This window comes from Carassius carassius, chromosome 3, assembly GCF_963082965.1.
Source record: "Carassius carassius chromosome 3, fCarCar2.1, whole genome shotgun sequence".
In the NCBI taxonomy this organism is placed as follows: domain Eukaryota; kingdom Metazoa; phylum Chordata; class Actinopteri; order Cypriniformes; family Cyprinidae; genus Carassius; species Carassius carassius.
The window spans coordinates 39,400,604-39,418,445 of record NC_081757.1 but is presented as its reverse complement, the minus strand read 5'-3'; the positions used below and the strand labels follow the sequence as shown (position 1 = coordinate 39,418,445).

Below are 17,842 nucleotides of genomic sequence, written 5' to 3'. Positions count from 1 at the left end.
TGGCTAAAAGAAAATATTGGTTTCATCTATACTACTAGGTACTTATACTATATTGACTGGGTTAAGTAGAATTGCATTACTAAAAAGAGACTAAAATAAAAATGTTATTACTAAAACTAGACGAAAATAGACATGGATAATTTTGACTAAAATAAGACTAAAATGCTCAGACTTTTAGTTGACTGAAACTTGACTAGACTAAAAAGAGTATGAACGTGACTAAAACTAATAAAAAATAAAATAAAAGCTTTACACAAAGACTACACTAAAACTTAAATTAAAACAGGCCGGCAAAAACAACACTACTGCTAAATGATGTTGCATTTCAAATTTTGTGTGATGTGGACAAAGGATAGACCAAAAATAAAATAAAAAAAAATCGCAAAATGATTCTGGAAGAAAATAATGTTGTTATGTTGTGTTTATGGTCTCTGACACCTGGACTTTTTTTTCAAGTTAAGAAAATAATAAGGAAGAAAGAAAGTCAAAACAAATACAAAATCAGAGATGTCTGGACCCCAAACTAGAGCTTGTAACAAAAACATGGCCTTAATCTTACCTGCAGGTTGACCTCTGCCTCAAAGAAGGTCAGACAGGAGCAGAAGTGTCGTTCTGAGTCTATGTCTGTCAGCACCACTGTGAAGAATGTCGGGAGCTTCCTCTCACGGGACAGTCTCCATCCACCAGGCTGGCAGAACTGTAAAAGCACACACACACACACACACAAAATGCTGTCAAACTTAACTCTAAAGAGCCTGTCATTACCAGAATAACAGTCGGCACAAAAACAGCCAATAAATTCTGGTTACCATAAGAGATGACATAATATGCACAAAGAAAAAATGGGTTTCTGAAATCCACATCCTCTCATAAGAAGGCAGGAAACGCCACTGACTGCCACATTCAGTTACAAAAAATATCCTAATAAATAAACCTGGATAACATCCTGTAGCTGACTATCTGTCCTGCTGCTGAATCCATGCTGCCACAAGTTAAGTGCCACAGAAAAATAAATGATTTACAATCAGTTGTAAATTTGTATCTGTATTGAATGTGATGAAATAAAAAAAAAATAAAAAAAATCTAAATCAAAGCATTTGAATTGGAGTGGAATCAAAGCAAGTGTTTGAAATAAATTAATTTGAAAATGTGTACTGCACAGCAAAATAATCAAGAATTTCAGAAGCACAGTGGCTTTCCTGTAGCTCAAACTATAGTGTCACGGAAGCAAAATTTCAGCAGTTGGTGCCAAAAACTATTATACAACTACTTTATTAGTTATCATTTACCAATTTGAAAATACAAGCATTAAACAAATTTAATCAGTTAATTATACATAATATAATAAGGTCAAACTTTATTTTACGGTGTCCTTGGTTAGGGTTAGGGTTAGGATTAGGGTTACTTTCATTTAATTGTGCATAATTTACTGTTATTATAATAGAAAGTACATGTAAGATGTGTAACAAGGACACCTTAAAATAAAATGTTACCTATAATGATTATTAATGTTAAGTAAATAAAAGAATACAACAGAATGTAGGCTTCAAATATTGTTCAGTTATGCAAACATTGCACTGAAAAGATCAAATGAAAAGTTGGCAGGTCTATCGCACTTTGCAGGACTTAATCAAATGGTAGATTATGGTGCTAGCAACGCAAGGTCATGGGTTCGATTCCCAGGAAAAGCAAGAACAGGAAAAAAAATGTAAATGCACACCTTGAATGCAATGAATAAAAATATATAATTGAAATGAAAATGAAATAGAATGCAATGGATAGATGCTGCTACAGACGCTGCTCTCCTGGCTAGCGGTAATAAAATAGGAGAGAAAGAGACATCAGACTGTGAGTAAATCTGCTGTGTTGGTGCTCAAGTTCAAAGTGGTTTGGCAGGCACAGTGAGACGGGATCACAAATGTTGGCCTGGCAGGAGATAGAGGAGGAAGAGCAACAAAGGAAAGTCAGGAACAGAGATGAAAGAAAGAGTTGGGAAACTACTGCACACTGCACAAAGACTAGTGTTAGACAGCTTTTTACTCACAGCTAGGCAAAAGTGATAAGGTGAGTGGGTGGAAACAGACAATAAAACAGTGAAGGGATAAGAAATGAGTGCCAGAGGGACAGTGAGAATGAAAGACAGAGCTATAGAGAGTGTGTTGGGTTGACCTCAGGGCTTGAATGAGGATGTTGGCATCCCGCTGCAGCCACAATAGAAGGCAGGAAATCTGAAGTGCTGGCAGGCGAAGACGAAAGAGTGGGATGCTTCTTTCCCTTGTCAGATTAGGAAAGGTTCCAGAAAAAATAAAAAATATTCAAAGTATGCGATAAATTCCCAGCCAAATCCAGATAAACAAATAATGAGAGTGTGTACGTGGGGTTGATGATGTTGGATGGCAGTGCCACACAGACCCAAAATGACGCTGTACATTCGATGCAAATGACAACGTACATACAACCCACAGTGAACCTCCCTTAAAATTAAATTTTTATTGCCCTTTAATTGAATGTGACTAGGTCTATAATTGTGGAAAATTGGCTGTGTATTATTACACTTAAGCTACATCAATACTCTTCATTCCTGAGGCTGTTATTATTCGAGTGGCCAAAGGCCCTTAGGTCTGGCGTTTAGTCAAATACTACAAAAACCAAGCCTCTGTCTGAAGTGTTCTGCACGTGCTTGGTTAAGTTAAACAAGACAGAACATCCAGACATACAAGAACTGTGGTAAGTGTTACAATGAATAGTTATTGGATTCTGTTATCTGATGACAAATTAAAAATGAAACACTATGGAGCCCAAACAAGGGATCAATTCTTTAACCATGACTCTGATAAGATGTCTTTGCTTCTGTATGCTCCAAACAGACCTCAAGTACAAAGTACAAAAGGACAAAATAGTGACAATTAACTATTTGTATTAATATTCCCATTCATATTCGTAATTTGTAAAGGTTTCATTAAATGTTTCTGTACTGTCAAGTAAAAAAATATTTTAAAATAGTATTGTAAATAACTGGCAAATTTGATTTTGATCATTAAAAAAGTAAAATATTCTTGCAAAAGACAAACTGCAATACAAAAATTAAAATAACAAACAATAACACTAAACAAACATGTTGTAACATTTTTATTCATTTATCTATTTTCATAAATATTACTGACAAACTCCTAATGTGCAAGATTTAAATCTCATGAATCTCAAGTTCTATGCATGTCAACAGTTATATGTTAGGGAATCAGCTACAGTGGTTGCAAAGTACTGTTTGTTTTTGATGCAGAAAAAAAGATAAATAATAATTTGTTCAGGAATCAGACTGGCTGCTACATCTTTTGACCACAAAAATGGAAATACGGAGAATTTCAAAGATAGTATACTGATAATATTATTGTAATATTTAATAATTTGCATAGAATATCCAACATGTAATATGCTGATTATTCTATGATAATTCTCTGGAGTCACAATAAGTTTCCAAAATACAGCTTGTATGTATCTTTTGACATTTGCACTGGCATAAACAAATTTAAATTTCCCTCTTCCAACCTCAAAGGAATTCTTCTACTGCAGCCTGAAGATAACCAATGTAATGTCACTTAAGTTAGTTTCCCATTTTGGAAATGAAACCAATTGATGCTTCTCACTGTATTCGAGGTTGATCCAGTGGTTCCAGTGGTTATTTTCACGTAGGAGTTAAGAGGTTTTCAAGCTTGGAAATGCAGCATTAAAAATACACAAATAATAACAATCATGGCTGTACTTTGAAACGTCAGTGAGAACAGACTCAAAAGCTGAAACTATCTGAACTTTGAGCTTCACATTACAGTGCTTCACCTGCTGAAGTTACCTTGCCGCTTCGCTCCAATGGAGGCACAAGTCATGTGAAAGTGTCTCAACTGTTCTCCAAACTGTGTGTGCACTCTTGCAACTGTGAAACAGCTGAGTCATATCAGAGAAGACAAACCTTTTCCTTAAATTAGCTCTTAGTTAAGTGACCATGGCACTTTGTAGTGTTCTAGTAGCAGTGATGTCAGAGGGCTTTCGGTTACACTGCTGGCCTGTCAGCAAGCGTTCCTCATCATGTGAGAAATGAGTGGCACGTCCACTCCGCAAACAAGACACAAGATCTGCCGCTTGACCTCTTAAGAATCAGTTCAGCAGCTGAAAGCATGGAGGACAGAACAACCATATTAGATCCTCGTCTGCCTAGTGCTGTGTTCCGTTACTTGCATCTCTGTTTAATGACGACCATAAAAGGCAGAGGACCGCTGCCCCAGTTAAAGGACAAAGAAAGAGCCGCCGCTCTGATTGCTTTGGGTTGAGTAACAGTGCCAAGCTGGTTCATAAGGTACAGTACAGTACATAAGCGGTCACAGCAGAAATGTATTCCTTAAGATTCAAACTGAGCTGACTTCTATGGGTTACATAGTAAGACTATACAATTAATCAAATATCGAAAATTATAATTAGAGCTGCCTCAATTAAACAAGTAGTTCAGCCAGAAAAGACAAAGTCCTTTTTAAAATCATGGTGGCCGCCACTGCTCTCCTTCATAATCCATTCCAGTAGGTGGCAGATTCTTCTTCATCTTCTGGTGTTTTAATGGCAGTTGGCCATCAACATTCTGGACTGAAGTGTCCAGAAAAAAACATGGATTCACGATGGAACTAAAAGTGCTAAATTGCTGAACTGTTTTCAGGTTTTGGCCATGAATCTCATTCTGCAGCACTCCTTTTGCCGGCCACAAATGTACTTTGTAACTGCTTAGATATTGTGTTGAATTTCACCAAATCCAGCCAGAGCACTTGGGAAACAATTAACAAGCTACATAGACTGCAGGGAAACCAGACACTAAACCAGATATTAATATAAATGATTTATTTTTGTGTTATGCAGAAGAAAATCAAATAGGTTTAGAACAACATAATTAAATTAGGACTGAATCCTTAAAACTCTTAATTACACTGCTAAATTTAGGCACAGTTGAAGCCTCCCGTTCTAATCAAGAGGCAAATAGTATAAATAAGAGAGTTAAGTTACACTGTTTTTTAAGATCCAATTCTCGCTATTAACTACAACTTTTTGCCAAGCTCTTAATTAGCTGCTTATTAATAAATAGTAAGGTAGCTGTTAAGTTTAGGTATTGGTAGGATTAGGCATGTAGAATATGGTCATGCAGAATAAGGCATTATTATGTGCTTTATAAGTACTAATAAACATCCAATATGGTAATAGTTAGGCATGCTAATAAGCAACTAATTAACACAGAGTAGTGCTGTCAAACAATTAATCGTGATTAATCGCATCCAAAATAATAATACATTTTAAGTAATACGTTTCTGTGTACATAATATAGATGTGTGTATAGATGTCTCTGTTGATAGTCAAGACGATATTAGGCTCATTCTCCTATGAATGTATTAAATAATAATAATAATAATAATAATAATAACTATTATTATTTGTATTTGTATTAGGCGGCCTATTATAATTCGGCTATCAAACTGCCCAGCTATTTCACTTCTGCACCGCATTTCACACACACATACGCGAGCAAATGAGGATTAGAGCCTGTAGCTGGTGAAGGAGTCTCCATCCACAAACAGACATACATCATCTGCAGATCTAAGGTATTTCACTGCACTTTAACAAGTAATCTGAACGCCCTATATATGGGCAATATTTTAAACGAGCCCTCACTAACGGAGTTTAACGCCACAGTTATGTTAGAATGCATCTCATTCTTGTTTCTGTGGTGGTTGCATCGGACTATACACGAACTAGCTGTTTTAAATACAGTACTTTTAAAATTTAATGTTAGTTTATCAATATGTTTGAAAGTATATTTTTTCGATTATTGGCGATTCCATATGCTCTCTCTCACGCACCTGCAAGGTTTAAAACACCAAATAGTTAAGCTATGACAAGAACAAAGAGTCTCTCCCTTGCTCCACCCATGCACGATAATATTGTGTATCATCGATCTCACGGGCTATCGATATAACGATTTGAAAAATGACCAAAACTACCCTCTAGAGTAGATTATTTTTGAGAACAAGCAAAATATGTTTGCTGTGTATATGGACTTATTGAAATTGCAAATTCATTCAAAGAAAGCAGGAGGTGCTTTAAAGTGACAGAAACAGAGGTTTCCCTGGTAATGGCTGTACATAAGCAGCACCAGAGGTGTCAAGTAACGAAGTACAAATACTTCGTTACATTACTTAAGTAGAAATTTGGGGTATCTATACTTTACTTGAGTAATTATTTTTTAGCCGACTTTTTACTTCTACTCCTTACATTTTCACGCAAGTATCTGTACTTTCTACTCCTTACATTTTAAAAATAGCTTCGTTACTGCTATTTCATTTCGGCTTGTTTTCATTCCGGCTTGTCATCATTCAAAAAAAAAAAAAAAAAAAACTATCCAGACAAATCGCGCCATCCGGATGGAGTGAATTTGATTGTGGTTGGATGAGAAGTATAAACAGATACCATTCCGACACCCTATTGGTTTGTACGCGATCCATCGCACCTGCACAAGACACAAAACACATCACACTCCAGACAGGACATAGCCAGTTTTGGGTTCGTTTATCAAAAAATATATTTCTTAAAAGTAAGGTTGGATATGGAACCGGTATGCACCTTACTGAATAAGAGGAAGCAGATTTCGGTGCCTTTTAAATGCCTGAGCGATCGATTGAAATGTTTGTCCTGGTTCTCCGAAATGTACACAAGAAGCACGGGCATCGCTAGGCTTTTTTAGCGGGGCTGTAGCATTTAGCTCCATAAACTGTATACAAATTTGTGATCGCCTCAGAGTCAGTCCCCTTAAGTTTCATATGAAACCGGCGTCAGACCGGTCTCCTCTCCGTCTTTCAGCGCGCTCTTCAATCCGCAGACCGCGGCGGAGCAGTGCGAGCGGAAACAAACACAGAGGACACAAGGTATGTGTTTATCGAAAGATTGTTAGAATATCCGTATCTGTGCAGTTCTTTGTCATAAATACAGTTTACAAAAGGTCACGAGGGAGCAGTCGGTTTCTCATCTTCTGTAAAGTTTTCGCTGCGTTCACCGCTCATCACTAAACAGCTGTTTCCTCCAGCAAAAATCTAGCCCTTAACACATATGAACGAACACTTACACTTATTTAAATATACTTAATTTAATCGTACGTACTTTATACATACACCAGCTACTGTGCAAAAGTCTTGGGCACGTTAGTATTTTCACTAAAGAATGGTGTTCGGCCAGTTATTTATATACTTTGCTGTTTCAGTATAAAATATGTTTACATTTCCAAACATTCATTTCGCCGTTGTCAGACTGCTTGTGCATTCAAAATCGCACTAGATTATTAATAAAATTAATGGCAAACTGATATTTCCTACTGACACACTACAGCATATATATAAATAACTGGCTTAAAACCCTTTTTTGGGGTGAAAATACTAATGTGCCTTAGACTTTTGCACAGTACTCTACTTTACAAACGACTGTTGCTACTTTATAAAGAATGAGCATACAGTCATTCACAGAATGGATTAAAGACAGTGACAGACAGCACTCATCTTAACTAAATATCAGAGTGAGTGACAGAGATACAGTCGAAACATTATGTGTGGTTTTTGTATTAAGTAATGACCCAGATTATGAAATACATTTATTAGCCTTAGATTAAGCATAACTTGGGAAATAAGAGCATCCAAAGTGAAAGCTATGTATTTATTTTAAATATTTGTAATGTTCTTTAATGTTATCCATAGTTTTTTTGTGGGTCTTTTTTTTAAAGTATCGGTTCAGGCACCGTTTAGGCGCCGGTACCGTTTTAAAAGTATCGAAATGGCACTGGATTATTTCTCACTGGCTCATTTACCAAATGGGTGCTTTCTCTTCGTCCTCCACAAATTAAGCTAGCGAGACGTTTTAATAAATTATCGTTTGCGATTGACGACGCGATTGACAATGTTGTGATAAGTAGGCTATACCAACTTTGGAACTCGTTACCCCCCCCCCCCCCCCCCACACACACACACAGACTGGACATAGCAAATACAGGAAGCTATCAATCAAGAAGGTATCAGGATTATGAGTTTTTTCATTTTTAGTTTTTGATTAATCACTTGGATTAATCATTCACTTTGACAGCACTATAATCTTTCTTGTATATAGACAACCATACAAGGCTAATTGTTTTTTAGCCTCCACCAATGTTCTTGTCCATTGCCCTCGCAGATTCCTGCAGCTAAACTTGGATGTACACTTACATTCCATTAAAGGTTATTGATGACATGCCTCTGAAGTTTGACTTTTTGCACCATAACAATACAATACAATAGGCAACTATAGGGTGACCATATGAGCCATTTTCCCAGGACACGTCCTTACCAGGATTTTTATATTGCCTAAAATATCCAGATTTTGGCTGTTTGTGCTTTGCAGATCGATCATTGTATGGCATTCATAAGTGTCATACAATGATTGGTGCGCAGCGACGCTTCAAGTTGAATGAACGAACAAACACCTAACATGTACGTGTATTTGCATTACTCTGATCGTTCTCTGTAGATCTCACCTTATCACACGCCACGACTGGTTGATTATGTAACATACCTGCATGTTATTGGTCAAACTACTTTGGATGTTTTAGGCAATATAGAAATTCTGGCAAGGACGCGTCCTGGGAAAATGGCTCATATGGTCACCCTAGGCAACTAGTCATCATATCTCTAGTTCTTTAATGTATTTGCATTGTACTAAAGTACGTTCATTTTCAATGGGCATATATGCGGCTGAAACAGGTAGCCTAGTGCATCCCAAATTTTTCAACATGAACATTTTAATATAACATTATAGTCATTATGGCCTATGGCTTTTAGAATAATGTTTTTTTGAGGAGGTGGGGTAGTGCACAATAGGCCCCTGTGGTGCGGCCTAAGCTTTTGTTCTAAATGGCATTTTTTTCCCTTACATTACTTTTACTTTTATACTTTAAGTAGTTTTTTAAACCAGTACTTCTACACTTTTACTTGAGTAAAAAGCTTGAGTTGATACTTCAACTTCTACAAAAGTCTTTTTAAACCCTAGTATCTATACTTCTACTTAAGTAATGAATGTCAATACTTTTGACACCACTGAGCAGCACTGAGCTTACAAGCCCTGCTTTATCAGGCATATAAGATGCAAGATGTTGAAAATGATATTGAACAATTTTCAGAAAAATCCGAAATACCGTCATATAAAAACACCCACGCCTCGTTTTTATTTTTACACATGCAGTACGTGCTCATGATTATTCAACAAAGCCTAGTTTTTAGAAAATTGGTCAGTTTTGATATCGTGGTGGGTCGCCACAAACAAATAAACATTTGGGAAACCCCACAGCACAACAACCTAAACCCAACTTCATTATTTATTGCTTTAACTGCGTTTGTAGCTGGTGCCAGTAGCCAGACTGATAAACAAACACAGACTGGACGTTAACTTTGGGCCAGGCGCATGCGCCCGATGAAACCATCTATATAAAGACACACATACAGCATACGTTTTGAAAATATTTAAATGCATATATTTATATTCATATAATTTTTATTATATATAAACATATTTAATATATAAACTGAATATATTTTTCTTAAATATATACATGCATGTGTGTGTGTGTGTGTTTATATATACATAATAAATATACACAGTACACACACATATACTATGTAAACAAAAATTTTGGATGCGATTAATCGTTTGACAGCACTAACACAGAGAATTGGTCCCTATACTAAAGTGTTACTGAGATTTATTCTTCAGAACAGGGATCTGAAGCATAGGAGTTATGCAATGCTGCCATAAAATTTAGACAAAGCACAGTATTTTTAAGACAACTGAGCCTTAGGACTGGGAGTAAGCATATGATGCCTAAAAAAAGCTGTCCAAGTTAAGCCGCTCGCTACGTTTTGGAACACAACTTTTAACAATGTGCGAGGATAAGAGGGAGGGTGTGATTTCATAAGGTGTGAGAATATAGGTTATACACTGCCTTATGTTAAACTGATTTAAATTTGTTTTTCCCCCCACAACAATCTACACTCTATACACTTCTTATTTATTTTTTTTGTCTTTGCAAATTTATTAATAATAAAAAACTAAAACGATTCCATTGCATAAGTATTCGTACCTTTATCTGAGACAGTTGAAATTTAGCACAGGAGCATTCATTTTGCTTGTAGATGTTACTACACTTCAAGTGAAGTTAACTTGTGGCAAATTCAATTGAACGGGTATGATTTGGGATGGCACTCACATCTTAATAAAAGGTCTACCAGCTGAGATTGCATATCAGAGCAAAAACCAAGCACTAAGGTCAAAAGAACTGCCTGTAAAGCTCAGAAACAGGTTTGTGTCATGCCACACATCTGTGGGAGAGTTCAGAAAAAAATTCTGCTTCATTGAAAGTTCACAGAAGCATGTAGTCTCTGTTACCCTTAAAGGTTTAAGTTTGAAACAACCAGGACTCTTCCTTCTGGCCAAACTGAGAAACTGATGGAGAGAGGGCTTTGGTTAGTGTGGTGACCAAGAACCTGATAGTCATTCTAGTTGAGCTCCATGATCATACTGTATGTGGGGATGGGAGAAATCAACAGAAGGACAAAAATCACTCCAACACTCTGCCGATCCAGTCTTCATGGCGGTGTGGCCAAACTCTTAGATTACCTGGGCTGATAAAGATTACATAGTTTGATGAACCTCAATTCTAAGCATCGTGTTTGAAGGAAACCAGCTCTGCCCATCACCTGCAGAGTACCATTCCATAAGTAAAGCATGCTGGTAGCAGCCTCATGCAGTGGGGCTGTTTTTTAGTGGCAGGGTCTGAGGGACTTGTCAGAGTAGAAGGAACGCTCATTGCAGCAAAATACAGAGATAGCCTTGATGAAATCCCAGTCCAGAGCATTCAGAAGCTCTGACTGGGCAGAAGGTTTACGAAGTTGTGACAATTTTGTTTTTGCTTTGTCCGTATGGTGTATGAGTGTAGATTGATGTGGAAAAAAATAATTTAAAGAATTTATAATAATGCAGCAACATAATAAAATGTGAAAAAAATAATACTTTTGCAAAGCACTATAAGTGGAATACACACTTCCTGGGCCATCATAACCTTTTTACATCTTGATAGACAACAGCTGAAAATCTCTCAGGAAGAAGAACAAAAACATAGGGGAAAGAGGTGTCAGCACTGGTTGTCCCCCATCAACACTATACAGTTTTATCAGTACGGACAGCAGCTAATGCAGAATCCGTATATGGGACAGTCTATTTCTGTCAGCCACAGACCAAAGGTAGGAAATGCTCAGCTGGGTCAAGATGGAGGCCCCATTCTTCTGAATGTGTTGAGCAGAAGGAAACCTGGAATAACCTGTGATGAAAACACTTCCTGAGAACATCTTCAGGGTCAAAGGAAATTAAAAAAAAAAGCGTTTTTATGGTCACTAACAGATCTAAATGATCCACAAAACTGAAGTAGCACATGCAGTGTTCACATTACCAATACGACATTGTTTTAAAATCAGTGACAGTCAGGATATTTCATATGGTCAGTTATGCAATACCGCACATATGGTTCACTTTAGGGACAGATATTTTTAGTTGGTCTACAGGGATGCTTATAATTTAACAAAGTGGGCTGAGGGTGAGTATGTGTAGTCGCTAAAAAATGCCAAATGAGCAACATACTGACAGCATCGTAATTTCATGACCTCTAATTAATTGAGTTGATGACAATTCATGCATGTCAGAAATGCTGAGGAAAAGGCAAATGGCATGTCCTCAATCTGTAACGTGTCAATTACTTCAGCCACACATTTCCTGTGAATGGCTCATACAGCTGGATCTGCCGTGCTCTTCGCTAACATGCTTCTCTTGGGAGATTTCCTCACTTGAGATGAATTTTTCTGCTTTCTTTAAAACAGTATAAATTGAAAACACACTGACATTTTAACGGGTGAATTTTAGCCTGCAATATTTCGACCCTAACAACACAAACATGCAGCTGTCCTCAAGAGAGTTGAGTGATGTTTCACTCTAAACATTTTGCAGAAATGGGGGAAACACTTTAGACACCCTCGGAACTTCCCAGCACTGCTCGGAATATAGAAATGAATTTTACCTATGTAAAAAAACTACAGGGCAGGTGTTAGCATGATCTTTAGAAATACAAAATGTCAGCTGAAGTCTGTTCTTCTTTTCACTCTCACTGATAAGCATACAGCAGTTTTGCCCTGTAGGTGGAACTCAAGCTGAACTTACCTGTTTGGTAGCTGTGAATTAATTTAACTAAAACATGATGTTAGGAATAGGATATGTTGCTAAGTAGTTTCTATGGTGGTCTGAGTGTTCTATGCATGTTTCTAAGTGGCTGCTATGGTTTTCTGAGAGTTTTTTTATTATTTATTATGTTGCTATGTTTTAGCATGTTGTTATCTGGTTGCTATGGTGTCTCGAGTGGTATTCTGTATTTTGTATTTGGTTGCCATGGTGTACTGAGCGTTTTTAACATGTTGCTATGTGGTTGCCATGGTGTTCTGAGTGTTTTTAGCATTTGCTATGCGGTTGCTATGGTGTTCTGGGTGTTTTTTAGCATGTTGTTATAGTGTTCTGAGTGTTAGCATGTTGCTAAGTGGTTCCTATAGTGCTCTTGGTGTTTTTATCATGTTGCTTCGAGGTAGCTATGGTGTTCTGATTGTTTTTAGTATGTTTCTGTGTGGTTGCCATGGTATTCTGTGTGTCTTAAGAATGTTGCTCTGTGGTTGCCATGTTGTTCTGAGTGTTTCTAAAGTGGTTCCTATGGCGTTCTAAATGTTTTTAGTCTATTGTTATGTTGTTCTGAGTGTTTTTAGCATGTGCTATGCAGTTGCTATGGTGTTCTGGGTGTTTTTTTCCTATGTTGCTATGGTGTTCTGATTGTTTTTAGGCAGCATGTTGCCATGTAGTTGTCTTGCTGTGCTGAGTTGTGCTTAGCATGGTTCCTATAGTACTCTGAGTATTTTTAGTATCTTCATATGTGGTTGCTATGGTGTTAATTTTTTTTGTCTAATTGTTCTAATTTGTTATTTGTTACTATAATGTTCTAAGTGTGTTTTTAGCATGTTGCTATGTGGTTGCCATGGTGTTATAAGTGTTGTTTAGTTTTTTTTTATTCACTGAATTTGCATGACCAACCTCAACATGAGCAAAATCTCTGTGGAGAATTTATTTGCCCTCACGTGAGCAACTGTAAATGTGATCACACATTTTATGATGTTAATCCAAGCCAATCATTTCAAACAATCATTCAGCTAGTTTAAAGAATTGCACCTCTTTTTAAGGCACCGAGTCTCCTGGAAATTGTAATGATTCCTCCATGGATTCATTGTGAATACATCTCTTTATGAATTACCACATCACATGCAAACAACCAAACATCAACAATAACATCAGGACGGTTGACTTCACAAGCTAAACAACAAACAGCAGTTCAATTACTGTGTGCTTTGACTAACTGAGTATAAACACCTTTGTCCCAGGACTGGACTGCGGCACAATACAGGTCTACGTCACACTGCATACCCCTGCCTGTGAGCGCAGCGATAGTGAAGTGGGCACAGGTGTTTCCTGTGGTTTTCAGAGAGTCCATCACCACCCACATTTTCCTCCATCCAATCAGCTATCCGTCTTCTGTTTATGTTTTTCAGCTGACTAAACATCAGCTCCATGCTTCAGGTTTGGACAGTTACTTGAGTTGGCCACTCTTCACTCTCAGCAGGAAGAAGAAAATGGCCCTGCTTTTCAATGAAGGGAGGGTTTCCCTTTATTCTCAACACAATGGCTGTTCATAACACAGGACTTATGGACTTATATTTACTATAGGTGTCACACTGATGCTGATGACAAGGATTTTTTAAGAAGCAACTGGTTGTACAAGAATACCTTGATGTTGAACTGCAGTGCCAGGCTGTGTTACGTGGCACTAGTAGTGCAGGTGTAGACAGACATCTGATTACCATATTTGTTTCATTTTGTTTAATTCTGTACTGTTGTTTGATTTCGTTTTGTTCTGTGTTTGGTTTTGTTTGTTCTGTGTTGTTGTTTAGCTTAATTGATTTAGCTTTTGTTTTATTTCCATTGTACAGTAAAGGCAGACATCAGGGCCCGTATTCACAAAACATTTTATCTTAACACTAAGGGTTCTCCTAAACAGATGTAAACGTTTTTAGCTATTCACAAAGCTTCTGAGACAAACTTTTAGTAAGGATTAGAGAAGTCTTAAGCTAAGTGTAATGGTGGGGTTGACCTCGCTGTTATGGACGATGTCAGCATGCTTACTAACTACGCACATAGTGATTGGCTGATAGTCTCCATCAGAGATTTATACATAGAAATATTGTAGAGCGCAATATTATATAATTCCTTACATTTATATAGCGCTTTTCTAAGCACTCAAAGCGCTTTTCATTGTCAGGGGGTATCTCCACATCCACCACCAGTGTGCAGCATCCACTTGGATGATGCGACAGCAGCCATATTGCACCAGAATGCCCACCACACACCAGCTTACTGGTGGAGAGGAGACAGAGTGAAGAAGCCAATCAGCGGATATGGGGATTGTTAGGAGGCCATGATGATCAGAGGCTAATGCGTGAATTTGGACAGGATGCCGAGGTCACACCTCTACTCTTTTCGAAAAACATCCAGGGATTTTTAATGACCACAGAGAGTCAGGCCCTCGGTTTAACATCTCATCCGAATGAACGGTGCTTGTTGACAGTATAGTGTCCCAATCACTACACTGTGGCGCTAGGACCCACACAGACCACAGGATGGGCAACCCCTGCTGGCCTCACTAGCACCTCTTCCAGCAGCAACCTAGTTTTCCCAGGAGGTCTCGCATCCAGGTACTGACCAGCTCAGGCCTGCTTCGCTTCAGTGGGCAACCGGTCTTGGGCTGCAAGGTGATATGGCTGCCGGCAATTATGTTGCCATATATTCAGATCAAGGTTTAAAAATAAAAATGATGCACGTTCAAATAAAGATTTAAAAATGCTAACTGTCGCTAATTAAACAAGTATATGTTCAGCTACTTGTCAGACACTTACATGTGTGCTTCTCCTATGCAGCTGACAAGCATCTATTCTATGTCAGGCAAATGACTTAGTCTGACCAAGTAGTTGATGTATAAAAAATAAATAAATAAATAAAAAACACATTTATGGTTACCAAACCATTTGAGAATGTTGTTGAAACGTTCCTTACATACATATAATTAAACCGGTTTAGTATAAGAATTTTTTGGCCCCCAACCCCCTTCATTTGGAGGACTTAATTAGCAGGATGAGACGCTCCAACCCCTTGTGATTTCCCACCAATCCACATGTGGTCCATACCTGGGATCTGTAACCTTTATATCTAGCTCAGACCCTTAATTACCTGCACTCTGCCAGAAACTTGAATAACCAGGAATTGTCTGGGCAGAAGTCAGCTATTTTTCCTGTTCTGTCTGAATGATGTTAACCAAGTTGGTCCCCCAGTGAGAATGAGACATTACGGGCTCGCCAGACAATCCGGAGCACTCGAGCTGCAGAGCCAAAGTACTTTTTTGTTTGTGTGCATCTCTATCTTGTTAATTCCTGGGACCTCATTGGCTGGTTTTGAATTTGTGGGACTGGTATGGGTCCTTTGTTAACAGGTTTTCCTTTGGTAGCTGAGATGAACAGAGACAGCCGGAAATAACAAAGCTCTCAGAGTATGGCTCAGCTCCCTGGTCTTTTGTTTCATTATGCTTTGCCTGCCCTCTGCCAGGAACTGCAGATACTAATCAATTCAAAGGGGCCACGTAGCTCACAGAGGTCCTGTGTGCACTGTACACTGTCATACATTTTCCTTTTCATATTTATTAGTCAAAACAAGTCTAAATGTTTCCATTATATCAGTACACAAATATTCTGGCAATATCACAAATTATCTTTAAAAAAATACTACTAATTTTCTTTCTGGCTTTCAGCTTCCTTCTAAACAAAGACCCAAAGGACAGATCTGGATAGGGCCAGACCCACTTTAGGACAAAGCTCACCTCTGACTAGATCCTCGTTTCCTATGACTCCCAGGCAGGCCACAAGATGATTAGTCATGAAAAGATTGTCCTGACAAATACATCATTCTTTTTTCCAAAGTCTGGACGCATGCTGGGATTTCGAATGTTTTGTTTTCTATTTTCCCCTCTTTGTTTTACAAACACTGACTAAAAAAAAATACTGTAAGACGTGAGCTTAAGCCATTTGCACATTTGCCCCTGATGACACAAACGGAAACCAGCAAAGCAAACAGAGTAGGTGAAATCATTAATCCCTTCAAATCCTTAAAGGATAGTGACCAAAATGTAATAATTTACTCACCCTGGAGAAGTTCTAATGTAGTATGCCATTCTTTCTTTATCGGGTCACAAAAGAGAAGGTTTTTAAAAAATGTCCTGCTCACACTTGTGCATATAAGCTTTTTTTTTATAAAATGCAAAACTATCACAGAATGGTCACATGCAACACTTGTTGTACATTCCAAATGTTCTGCAGGTAGGCTATATGATAGAGTTTGTAACAATAAATAAATAAATAAATAAATAATAAAAATTACATTTAAAGTATTATTTTACAAAAATCCTGACCTTGACTGTTGGTTCGTGTGCATGACTCCATCTTAACAAGATACTATTAACGCCAAGTTCAATCCAACTTACCCAGGAAAAACTAACAAGTTGTGAGAAAACAAGATTAATAAAAATGCAACATGAAATAAAAGGACTAGAAACGCACAAAAAAAGTGTAGTTGTGAGTTGAATATCTCTGGACCAGAACTCCAGTTGTCAAACAGAATAAAAGTTGACAGATGTGCAATGTTATGACAAAAACAACAGATATTCACCTCGGCGAAGAAAGAACATTGGCTAAATTTTGTGTTGTGTTTTATTTATCTTGATTTCTCATGTGCTTTTCCTGGTCAAGTATGAGCGAACTCTCTATAAAACCAACTGCCATGTCAGGATTTTCATTAAAGGGTTAGTTTACCCAAAAATGAAAAGTATGTCATTGATGACTCACCCTCATGTCGTTCCAAACCCTTAAGACACCCGTTCATCTTCAGAACACAGTTTAAGATATTTTAGATTTAGTCCGAGAGCTCTCAGGCCCTCCATTAAAGCTGTGTGTACGGTATACTGTCCATGTCCAGAAAGGTAAGAAAAACATCATCAAAGTAGTCCATGTGACATCAGAGGGTCAGTTAGAATTTGTTGAGGCATCGGAAATACATTACGACTTTATTCAGCATTGTCTTCTCTTCTGGGTCTGTTGTGAGTGCGACTGCTGTGACAGTTGATGTACGACGCTGCTGATGTGTTTTCTGGTGCGCCCAATAACAAAGATAACACATCAGCAGCTTTATACGTCAGCAGCGCCACTGCAGTGTTGTGAACGCACTAACAACAGACCCGGATTAAAATATCTTAAACTGTTTTCCGAAGATGAACGGAGGTCTTATGGTTTGGAATGACATGAGGGTGAGTCATCAGTGACATAATTTTCATTTTTGGGTGAACTAACCCTTTAATAGGCCTATATATTAAATGCATTACATTTCAGTTTGTTATTCGCCAAACCCTACTGTATACCTGTGATACTGTTGCATCTTTTTTAAAAGCTTGATGCTGGTTGCTTATTATTGATATTATATGGAAAAGCATGAGCAGGACATATTTTCAAATTCTCCCTTTGTCATACAAAAAAAGGGATTTTTTTTACCTAGTTAATGACTTAATTTT

The 17,842-nt window shown here is 37.7% G+C and overlaps 1 protein-coding gene across 4 annotated transcripts in view; it reads right to left on the bottom strand.

The window, feature by feature from the left end:
- Nucleotides 1-17,842, bottom strand: part of LOC132126706 (myotubularin-related protein 13-like) — a 169,302-nt gene that overhangs the window by 94,939 nt on the left and 56,521 nt on the right. For all 4 annotated transcript variants that reach the window (XM_059538173.1, XM_059538180.1, XM_059538160.1 and 1 more), the window contains exon 3: nucleotides 560-697. In XM_059538173.1, coding sequence (XP_059394156.1) covers nucleotides 560-697 — 138 coding nt within the window. The remainder of the gene's footprint in view (nucleotides 1-559; nucleotides 698-17,842) is intronic.